The sequence below is a fragment of the Neodiprion fabricii genome, chromosome 5 (assembly GCF_021155785.1).
Source record: "Neodiprion fabricii isolate iyNeoFabr1 chromosome 5, iyNeoFabr1.1, whole genome shotgun sequence".
Taxonomy (NCBI): domain Eukaryota; kingdom Metazoa; phylum Arthropoda; class Insecta; order Hymenoptera; family Diprionidae; genus Neodiprion; species Neodiprion fabricii.
This window is the reverse complement of record NC_060243.1, coordinates 15,943,474-15,955,505: the sequence shown is the minus strand read 5'-3', so window position 1 is coordinate 15,955,505 and position 12,032 is coordinate 15,943,474. Positions and strand designations below refer to the sequence as shown.

Here is a 12,032-nt window from a genome sequence, read left to right as displayed (position 1 = left end):
TTTGTGAGACTTACGTTTCCTATTGCATTATTTTATTCGTTTTATAATAAGTTGCACAACGCTTTTTTGTAAACTTTTTATAAATCGTGTCAGAGTGTTTTCAATTTTTTTCGACAGAAACACACGTTAAAGAAATCGAAACATCTTAATTTTTCAGGCCCATCGTTTGTTGAATGATAATTCCTGGAAATTTTACAGATTTTTTTCATTGAGCCCTTTCTGAGAGAATCGCAAAAGTTTGTCAGGATAGTCAGACTGATATTTTTATAAAAGTCTGTTTTTCGGAAACTAGAGATTCATTGAACTTAAGGAGCCGTGAAAGTAAAGAAATATTTACTCAATTCGAAAAGACGAATCATTCATTAATTTTTGAGTCTTTGAAAACTTAACTTGGGCCTAAAATACGAGTCTTCAATTTTAGGTGATTTAAAAAACTTACAGCATTAATTTTGTTTGAAATTTTCGGCCTGTATTGGAAAGTTTTCGTTTGTCAACGATTTAAGTCTCACGCAAGGCGATTTAATTGTGTATTGGTGACTTAAAACAAGCCATCGCAAAGTAAAGCGATCTAATCTACTAGACTTTTGCCCATTATAAAGCGATTCGAAATTGAGTATCAATACCTACGCTTTGGTGAATAAAATTGTAGTATAATGTATTCCATTTTCATATTCTCGAAGGGATTTCCGTAGCTTTTGAATATAATAATTGGGTTAATATATATAAAAAATATCTGGCAGAGAACATTCATTGGCACTGGTTTTCGTTAAATCCGGAGTTAAGTCAACGATGTAAGCAATTGAGTCCCTTACTTACTTGTAACTGATTGCTGACATTCCAGACGTTAACAAGACCATTGTGCGAGGCAGTAGCAGTGAGCCCTTTGACGTTTGTTGTGCTTATTATTTCCACACTATCGTCAGATTCTTGCGCAGGACCGGTGGCAAGAACAACCGAAAAAGGTACATTCTGTGTATATTCTCCCTTGACAAACGGGCAGCTAGGCGCATGGCGTTCGTGCTCTGACCAAGGTTCGTCCGTCGGTTCCCAAAAAACGAGGCATACGTTGCAAGTAAAGCACATGGCTCTGTCATCTCCCGTCGAGTTGGGTTGATGGTAAAATCCAGCTTGTGCCATTTGGTCCGGCAATGCCCATCTGAAAATAATGTCCCTTCATATTTATGTTTTTTTCTTCTTTCCAAATGGTAATATGCATACGAGTAGATGTCTGAAATAGTGGGTCAATTTTGGGAACTCGTATATCAACAAGTGATTGTTCCATTCGATTACAGTTTGTTTTATTTAAAAGTATGCAGATCGGGCTTCGATTGCATATTTCTTTCATCTGAATCAATCAATGGAAAGCATTGCTGTTAACAATAACATAAACCATTTTGCTAGATAAAATTTTTTTGCGGTGCTTGACAATACCTTGAAAATGATTTAACTAATTTACTTGAAATTTGTGGATTCTTGGATAGTTCAACCACATTGCCATAATTCTGGTATTTTTTTGGTAACTAATTAAAAAATATCACCAATTTTAAGTGAAAAATCAGATGGCAATCGTAGATGGACGCTATTTTGTTGAAAGTAAATGAAAAGATAAATTTCAGATTACGGTAAATAAAGTAACTATCCAAAAATAACGTATCCACATTTGAAGTAAATCGGTTTAACCTTGTATGAGATATCAATACATCACACCAAGCTAGACCGTTAATGTTTGTTATCGATAACAGTGCTTTCTATGAACTGATTCTGATTTTAAAATATATGTAAATGAAGCTCGATATATATACTTTTGAACAGAATGAACTCAACTCAAATCGATCAATTGCTTTACAAGATATGACTTTCCAAAATTCACCCACTTTTTCAGACATCTACTTGTATATACCACTCAATGAAATGCAAGCAACTTACGTGCGTGATAAAGATAAAAAAAAACCTAATCAGTGCAATTAAATTTTTTAATCCGCCAAGCATTGTAAGATGCTTGTGAAACGAACAAATTAGCTGTGAATTTGCACAAAATTATAAATGACATGCGTATTGTCGTTTAAAATAAAACAAATGTTGAGCCTTATATCAGTTGAAATTTGAATCTGACTCGACTCACTTGTAATTCATGTGAGGCCATTTCGCAAATGTGTTTCGTCGAGCGGCCTCGCTAAACATAAGTAGTCTGTCTGCGGGACCGACTTCGGGTATCAGGCCTGGCAATAGGCCGTTCAACTGTTCGTTGATAGCAGAGGCGATTGGCAATGCTGGAATATGCCTGTTTTGACGCTTCAATTCCGTCACTAATCCTGAGCACACCAACTTTAGTGCGGCGTGAGGCAATTCTAGGCATACCGTGTTCCACTGTGGAAAATATCGATTAAAAAAAGTTCACTCAATATTTATGTGCCATAGAAATTAACATTTAACAGCAGTGGCAAATTCCTTATTTCAAAGTCGACAACTCTCAAGATCAAATATTGCGATGATTCGATTCAATAAACTGATTTCGTTAGGATCCTTGATATACAATAAACTTCCTAAAAATTTTTATTCATTGTGTGTTCTCTTCAATTCAAGCTGAAAAGTTATATTAAACGAGGTTGAAATTATTATATGAAAAAATCAATACTTTGCGACATTGCAATGACTTTGAATATGTCGGGTTTTAAGAATCTTGGATTGAATGTTAGATATTCTTTGCTTTGTTATGGTTGATTACTGGACTTCAAGACAAATCCTGATATTTCAAAATGATGATTTTTTTCTTGAAATTCATCATTACATAGATGATAAAAACTTCAACTTTATTCAGGTATTGAATACAGTAATCAAAAAAATTTACAATGGTCATAGTCAGATGTCTTAGGCTTCAGAAAATTGGCTAGCCAAAAATCGATACTTTTTTATTAATTTTATGACAAAATTGTGGTACATTGCATATTTGTCAAATTGTTAGATTGGATAATCTATAATCTCTTTGAAAATTTAAAAGCAGAAAATGCTGAAATTGTAAGTAAAAGCTTAGTTATCGATGCGCCAGTTCAAATCAATTTTTTGAAAATCCAGTAAAATCGTTAGACTTTATTCTACCATGTGACTCAAGTTATTCAGCAGACTATTTTTTCCAAATTCACTGGTTCAATTCAATTTTACAATATTGTCCCAAGTTTGATTACGATAAAAAAATGCAAGTATCGAATTGACTACTGGAAAAAATTTAAGTCTGTTTTAGTGATTTTGCGAGAAACGGTCTTTTGAATAAAATCAGTCATTGCAAAGTAAAATCGAACTAATCTACAAGTTTCAATTTTTCACTATTTTGATACAATTGAAAATGAAGCTTTGATATTTGAGGTATCATTTCGTACTTCCAGTATTTTTTATATTTGTATTTTCAACTATATCTTCATAGCTTACAGATATAATAATTTGATAAATGCTCGATGCACGAATGTCTCGTAACGAAGTGAATAAAAAGTAGAAATTTTTCAACAAATACACTCACAATCGGGATATGGGTAAAATATGACAACGCCTTACTTTTTGAGCTTTGATGCTCTTTTTTTGAACTTCTTGGGCAGTTTGAATCTTTGTAGACAATTCTTGGAGTACTTCTTGAACGTGATCGACAACAGGTAACTCCACACATCGTAGACATAGATGCAACAAAATCGCTTCGGTAAGTAAAAGCTCTAGTTTTATTTTATCCTCGCTGCAAGATACTGGGGTCTGCAGTATTGTGTCAAGCAAGAGAACTCCATTGTAATCGCTCCTTACGCCGATTACTCGTCCATCGGTGTACAAAACTTTGTCCAAGCCTTCGGCTAAGTAAACTCCGGTTATTTTTCCATCCGTTCTACCTGTGCGACAGGAATAAAAAACGATATCGTTACTTTTTCGTACTTTTTGAAGGTCAATTGATCCGCTCACAGTTCAAGAATTTGTTATACTCTAAAAAATCCTACAACAGTTTTATTACAAGCAAAAATTATTTTCGCTTGATAAATCGAGTTGCCAGGCGAAAAAAAGATAACTGGAAGTGCATGACTGGCATGAGTCAACAAAGTACCAAATTTCGAAGAAAAAAAATTAGTGAACCAAAGATATGCTTGAGCAGTTTAAAAATTGAACATATTTCGGTTAAGATACATTTCAGTGATACAGAATCCTAGTCGTCAAATTATAATACGAAATTACTGTTTGTAAGTCATTTTACAAAGCAATTGCTATATTTCAACTTGAGAATTATCTGAAATGCAGTTAAGCGATAATAATGGAAAGTCAAGAAATAGCGAACTGAATTTTTTTCAACAATTCTTTACCCCAATATGACAAATTTCAATCTAAATTTATAAGATTTCAGATATCTTTGAAACAAGAAGGTCCAAATTTTTTGGATAAAGTTTTTTTCATCTGGAAACAATTGCGAGAAATTGTTGTAAAATTTATATTTTTCGGTCGATCAAAGTAATTTTTTTTTTAACAATTTTCCCAAACGACGTTTATCAAACCGACTGTCCACAATTTTGTCTATTCTTATTAGTTATTAATAGTCACTATTTTTTTTAAATGGATTTTTTGGCTAAAAACATATCTGACAAAAATTTAGACTAGTAGATTATTTAGTGTAAATATATCGATTGTTAAAATGGTATTTCTTAGAAATGTGAAAATTGAATAGCTCTATTTTTGAGATCTGAGGCATCCAGAGTTCTGTAACTTGCCACACATCTTTAATCTGAATTACCCGAAAATGTAGTCAAATTGCAGGTACATGAAAAAACTTCAGTGTTACAAGAATGTGAACGTGAACATAAATAAAAACCTGAACTGCACTTACAGACTCTGAAAGTAGAATAAGGTTCGTAACGTTAAAGTAACAAATCGTCGCAGAAAGCAATTGATTTTATGCAACTTTAGAGTTAAATTACAAAGATTACAGTGGCCACCAGCAATACTTTGCCATATTTAAACTAGAAATCATGGTTGAATGCATTTTCGACAGTCCTAAAATTGGGAAATAACTATTTTTCTTTGATGTTTCCTCACATTAATCTGACCAATTTCAAACACATAAAAATGTAAATAAGAACCGAAATAAGGAAGAAATCTTACGATTACACAGAGATGAAAATATCATACATTGCAAAACATTTTTACGCCATAGTTTTATCAAAAATAGTATGAATTGATAGATTCATGATTAAATTTCTGAATTTATTAAAGAAAAAATGGTATGATATGAGTTGCTTGATGTTTTGTTCAAATGAATATTCAGAACTTCAAGATAAGGCTAAAGTTAACGTACAGTTGAATTTGTTAAATATGAATTTCTTTGGCATTGTTATATGATTTACTAAGTTCCAGATAATCCTGAAGTTGCGAAATAGTTTGCCTAAAAATCAATCGTTGCACCGTGCGCAAACTTGTCTGCATGACTGAGTACATCAGTAAACAAACGACTATTTTCATAATTTGGTTCAGTGATAAAATCAAGCAGAAATAATCAGTGCTGATTAAAACATACGGCGAAACTCGATATGTCACACGAAGATTGAAATTGTTTTATACTTATTAGCGGTATGCAGTGCAAAAGATCGCTAAGTAGTCTGAAATTCAGTTAGCGACAGATATTTGAAAATATTAGATATCCAAGTGTTAACAAGACATTAGCACCTTGTCAATTATTTACCAGACAATAAAAGTACATCTAGATTACATCTGTTAGCTTTTGGTCAAGCGAACGAAACACTCAATATAATGATTGAGTAAGGCAGTGAGTCATATAGACTTGTGAAAAAAAATATATGAGAAGATTGTAACGAGTCCGAATAATTGTGCAATATTTTCGTTACAAAGAATCATGAAACAGAGAAACGATAATTCGATGAAAACATCGTGGAAGCCTGAGTGAGTGAGTGAACTTGGCGCAAGAAATCGAAGATGATGAGTAACAATAGAAGAATTGTCTGGAGATTTCAGACTATTGGGTAGTGTGTCATTTAGCGCATGATGATAGTTGTTTGGGGAAAAAAAAGAGACGGGAAAAATGTGTCGGGCATTCATAGTCTGACATGTTGAAGTGGAAGCGACCTTGACCATGGAAAGTGTATACATGACGTTTCAAGTTTTTCATGAATCCTATCTATCTTTTTTCGCTGATGGAACGTTGATTCTACTATTGCATTTGGGTGATTTCAATAAGTAGAATCTTACCAGACAAGGAAGTCTTCTGCAGAATTACCCCGGAGTTGACATCGAAGACGTAAACTTGGGCATCGGCGGTCGTAATTAAAACCACATTTAAATTTGGATGATATATTATACTCTTGCACTCGGTATCTACATTCAAATAACCGTCTACTTTTAATGACCACGGATCATCATCAGCCATTTTGGTTAAACGAATTACGATCCTCAAACAAATTCTCTAATGCGCGAACATTACAAAAAACATGGCGTATTCGTCTCCGCCATCTTGGAGTCGAACGTCAGCAAGCCGGTCTGAACGTAGACAAATTTCACTCAATCGATAGTCGACTAATCGATATTTATGGTACAGAAGAGTCATATGTATAGTGGCCTGATTAGCGGTTTGAAGTGGTTTACAGGTAAGGTCCCTGAAAAACGAACACGGCATCGCGCGACTTATGGTGGGAAATTTAAAACTTGCTAAATAAGGGATATCGATATAGTTTTACCAACACAGTCTATTATAAAAATACAATCGTTTCTTGATGCTATTCTCATTCAAAAAGCAATAAACTTAGGAATTTTATATGATCTTATGTTATAGAAAATTTTGAAACAGAATGTCATAATATGCGAATACGGAACGGATTCACCAATCCGTAAAAATACAACGGAAAGAAATGATCGGAACGCGGATTTCAGTGACTTTTCCGTCCATTCCGTTCCGTTATTACAGATTCCAGCAATTCGGCCCTATTTGGGACCGTACCATGAATCCAACATTTCACCATGTGAACATGTGCACATACTCGTCATGTATCGCATACTTTTAACCCATTGAGTGTTAATGACACACATATGGACAGAAAAACGTCGTGCCACTTTTGTGTCATGACACATACCTATAGGCATTTGAAAAAAAAAACTGTTTCTACTTCATCGTAATTTGACTGTAATTTGGTAAATCAACGTTTTTGAGGTCGCTCAATCTGAATCTGAAATTGTCGGTTGTGTAAAATTTAACTTGGTGGATCCAATATGGCGGACGAGAAGTTCAAATTTGATCAAATCCGGTCAAAAAATTTCACCTGGGGGTTTTCGGGATCGCTGATTACGAATCAGAAATCAGATTTTGAAAATTCAAGATGGCGAATCTATTTGGCGGACAAAAAGCTCAAATCTGATGGAATCCAGTTAAAAAGTTTTGGTCCGCCATATTGGATCCGCCATCTTGAATTTTCGAAATCCGATTTCAGATTCAAATTCAGCGACCCCAAAAACTCGTGGGCACTCATTTTCGTTGGAATCCACCTTTTTTTTGAAATCGCGTCCGCAATTTGGATCCGCTATTTTGAATTTTGATAATCTGAGTTCAAATTTGGATTTACCCCGGTAGCATTTCGTGTAGCATCCGATCATGCAAGACCGTGTTCGGCAGCAATTTGCGGCAGAATTATGCAAGGTTAATGCATGTTTTTGCAGAACAGGTGATTTTACAGATAAACCATTGGTATATGCTCTAAGATATATATGTATATATGTCGGAGTATCACAAATCTTGTTTAATAATTCCATTTTAAAATGTATTTAGTGAATAAAAGGATATTTCTTTTGAAATTGAACTCTCGATGAGTCCACCGTATCGAGCGTCAAGCGTTATTAGCAAGCTAAGAGTATAGCTGAATGACGGAATCTTAGCAACAAACAAATGGTTTGTTTATAACAACGCTTGGACGAAATCGACAGTTGCGGGTTAGCTAGAGAGCATACCAGACGTGTCGGGATCGTCACGCTAAATATGAATAATCAACGCCCAAATAAACGCTTTACATCCTCTCCGCCTTTCCAAGGCTTTACGCCGACATATATATATAATATACATCACCTCATAATATTTGAGGCGGTATATAAGTACAGTTTTGTAGTTATATTTTGTGAAATCAGATGCGTTTGTTATAGAGATTCCACTGCTTTTTTATATCCATGTAGGTACTTATATCCTTTAATCGACGCACCTCTTTCAGACTTAGACCTGATTAGATTTTGGCTGTGATTGGTTGAGTAGTTGTTGAATAATTTAAAAAACCAAATTCACAAAAATTAAATTAAAAACGGTTTTATCTTTGCAACGGATGGACGGATGTGCATGAAAATTGGTATCCAAAGGTGTTTGGGGTTGCTGATCACATTTGCAAAATAAAGATTTCACGTAGTAAATATGCTCGAAAAAAATTAAAACATTCGGCATTTGATGAAAATTGAAAAATTAATGTTCTTTGGGTCGCTGATCACGAATCTGAAGTCGGATTCGCGGAATGCATAATGGCAGATTCGAAATTCGTGAAAAATCCGTAAAAATCTCTAGATTTTTGCTCTTTTATTTTGTTGTTAAATAACTAAGTGAGTTCAACGAAAAACAAGTGGATTTGGGCTGACTGTGAGCCAGCCTTTGAACTTCCCGTTATTTGTGCTCGAAACTAGTATATTTCGATACAAGAGACCAAACGAGCGTTTTTTCACGAATTTTGAATCTGCCATTATGCGTTTCGCGAATCCGACTTCAGATTCGTGATCAGCGACCCAAAGAACATGAATTTTTCAATTTTCATCAAACTCCGAATGTTTTAATTTTTTTCGAGCATATTTACTACGTGAAATCTTTATTTTGCAAATGTGACTTCAGATATGTGATCAGCGACCCCAAACACCTTCGTATACCAATTTTCATGCAAATCCGTTCATCCGTTGCGAAGATAACACCATTTTTATTTTATTTTTGTGAATTTAGTTTTTTAAATTATTCAAAAACTGCTAAACCAATCACAGTCAAAATCTAATCAGGCCTAAGTCTGAAAGAGGTGCGTCGATTAAGACCAAGATCATCAAAATCTAACTACTCGTTCTCGAGATATCGTCGGACAAACAATTGATCACGCACGTACATACATACATGCATACATACATACATACATACATCCATACATACATACATACATACATACATACATACATACATACATACATACATACATACATACATACATACACGTACATAGAAGTCCATTTGAAAATGATTTGAGGTGATTCTCCAGACCTCAAAATGTGGAAATCTAGTGAGAACTCAACTTTTCATTTTCGGGGTGATTACAATAACTTCCTATTTTCTCTGAAATCAGAGAAACGGGAAGTTAATACCAAAAAAAAATTGATGAAATGAATAAAATAAGAAAGTTTTGTCTTTTATTCCTTCCTCAAATTTTATAAATCTATGGAGTGATCGACCTACATGTCAGACACTATGGTGTGGTCAACTTGGATGCGGAAATCCACGGTCTAATCGACCTAGACGCCAAAAACTACAGACCGATCGACCTGGTTGGTTTATAGTGTGCATTCATGTAGATTATCAACTATTTTATATGCCTGTGTTGGAAAATTGATATTTACGGCAGCTTTCAATCCTGAGCTGAGTCGAAACTGAAAATTAAAGCAAATATATCCATTTTGTAGTATGCAATTTTGTCAATTCACTACCATGTGTGTCTACCTGAATATCGAACTTTCTTTTCCTTCCCTTTTTTATCGGTTTCACCGTAATTGTATTGTCCATGTACTACATACATTCCTCCGCATTCTAGAGTATCGGTATATGATACAAATCACTATTCATACATAAATACGGCACACATAGCTCATTACTAATTTGTTCAGGTCATTGTTTGATTCAGTAGGGCATCAGCCAGAAGAGTATTTCATGTCAAACTCAACGACTATCATATGCGTTTTTGAGCATTACGATTTACTTACATTCCAGAGAACCTGAGCTTTGATTAAATAACAGATGAATAAATACATCATTTTATTATTATTTTTTTTTTTTTTTTTATTACTAGTTTATTATTTTAGTGACCCCTACCCCTTTCTATGAATACTTCAACGACGTGCGAAAAGTGGTGTACGCATTTTACGATCAACGTATTTAGACAAAAATGATTATCTGGAGGTTTTCCGAGTTGCCGAAAACGAACGTGAGGTGAGAATCGCGAGATTTATAACAGGGAATCCTACTGGCAGAGAATCTCAAAGTATTCGACTTTCAATCAAAAATGTGAGCACCAGATTTTTCAGGTCACTGTCCACTTATTGAACGTTATATTGGAATGAAAAATTGTAATGATGAATGATATTTTTCTTTACTCATGCATGCGACATCCTCGTTTGCCCACCGTTTGAAGGCACCGGAAGCTGGCTTTCGTTGCCCCCAAGCACTACACAAACCGGACTTCCATACAAGCGTGAAGAAAAACAGTGTTTGATACGCCAGGCCAAACTCGCTTCTTGCGCACTACTCGTCTGAAAGTGACATGAAGCCGAGCTGGCTCTACCTCGGCTTCGTGCTGCCGTCAAATTCGCAGTGCGCAAAACGCTCGTTTGGCCTCTTGTATCAAAATATACTAGTTTCGAGCACAAATAACGAGAAGTTCAAAGGCTGGCTCACAGTCAGCCCAATTCCGCTTGTTTTTCCATTGGTAAGCCTTAAGTTACATTTTTCTGACGATATTATTGGTCCCACGAACTTTATAAGAACATGTGTGTTTATTTCAATTTATGATTTACGGAAATTTTTTACCGTACTATCAATAGTCTTATATAATCAAATTCCTTTATATCATCTGTATAATTTGGATATTTTTTTTTCACATGTTAGTTCATATAATCTTCCACAAAGCCGATCCTGGCGAAGCATGCAATCGTAGGATAAATCTATGAACATTTCTCTTCAACACAAACGTGGCACGAAAATCTCATTTTCGCCTGCAACTCGAGGAGTTAAAGAACTAATCGAATCATAGCATCAATTATCTTGAATCCATCTCCTACGAATACTACAACTTATAGGACGTATTCCAAAATGTGTGCCAGTACGTACGGCATTGCGGAACGGTTGTTAATGAATATACGCGAAACACATACCGAAATTGATATCTAGTGTCCGATTCTCAAAAGCAGTTATCTAATCCTGCTTCTTGTTTTTTTTTTCTTGATACAATAGATGCAAGAAGATTAAAGTCCAAAACACGCTAAAATTGCCAGGTTGAAAAATTTCCACAATCTCGATACTGATACCGGTGAAGCAATTCGATATACTGGGCTATTTCCCTGCTTAAAACGTCGGATGAATAAATCAGGTGTTGTCGAAATACTATACGAATCTTAATTAGTACTTCGTCGCTTACTTTCCTGAACCAATTGTCTTACGCTAACACACCTCCAAGATATTACTCACTAATCAGAAACCTTACCCTCAAGTATTAATCAACCTTAGCCAATCACTTTAGACCCGCCAGAAAACGCGACTCTTGAACTCCTCCTACATTTCCATTAATTCAACACTGATTCAGAACAGAAAGAAGAAGATATTGAAACGTCGAACAGTAGCCATCTAATAGTACAGATCAGAACAGATTAGAAGAGACTTAGTAACAGTTTATGACTGTGATAAGTGATACTCATCAGTTTGTACAACAATTGTAAACCAAATTATTTAGAACTTGAATGGGATTATGTAAATAAATGTGCATTAAGCCCGAGTGTTGTCATTAATAATTATTTCAATCACGCACAGTGATGGTGAGTTGAACGAAAATACCTGTGGAGCTGGTAAGCAGATTTTCAAGATTCATACAGGTATATTAAACTATGTAAGTCAAGAAAATAAATAAATCACGCAGTGAATCAGAATCAACTCGCAACGTTCCTCTCAGAATGTAACGCATAGTTACACACCGGCGATGTTTACAACGCACCGACCAAACGAACTTTGAATTCAGACT

At 34.9% G+C, this 12,032-nt stretch overlaps 1 protein-coding gene across 6 annotated transcripts in view; it reads right to left on the bottom strand.

Moving 5' to 3' along the window:
- LOC124184033 (baculoviral IAP repeat-containing protein 6) overlaps positions 1 to 6,501 on the bottom strand; it is a 56,420-nt gene extending 49,919 nt beyond the window's left edge. For 4 of the 6 annotated variants that reach the window (XM_046573354.1, XM_046573355.1, XM_046573358.1 and 1 more), the window contains exons 1-4: positions 6,223 to 6,500; positions 3,547 to 3,866; positions 2,123 to 2,367; positions 817 to 1,171 (exon numbers count right to left, since the gene is read on the bottom strand). In XM_046573354.1, coding sequence (XP_046429310.1) covers positions 817 to 1,171; positions 2,123 to 2,367; positions 3,547 to 3,866; positions 6,223 to 6,400 — 1,098 coding nt within the window. In that variant the 5' untranslated portion in view covers positions 6,401 to 6,500. Of the gene's footprint in view, positions 1 to 816; positions 1,172 to 2,122; positions 2,368 to 3,546; positions 3,867 to 6,222 lie in introns of all 6 variants that reach the window. The other 2 variants (XM_046573356.1, XM_046573357.1) reach the window with 2 other exon arrangements.
- Between the last annotated feature and the right edge of the window lie 5,531 nt (positions 6,502 to 12,032).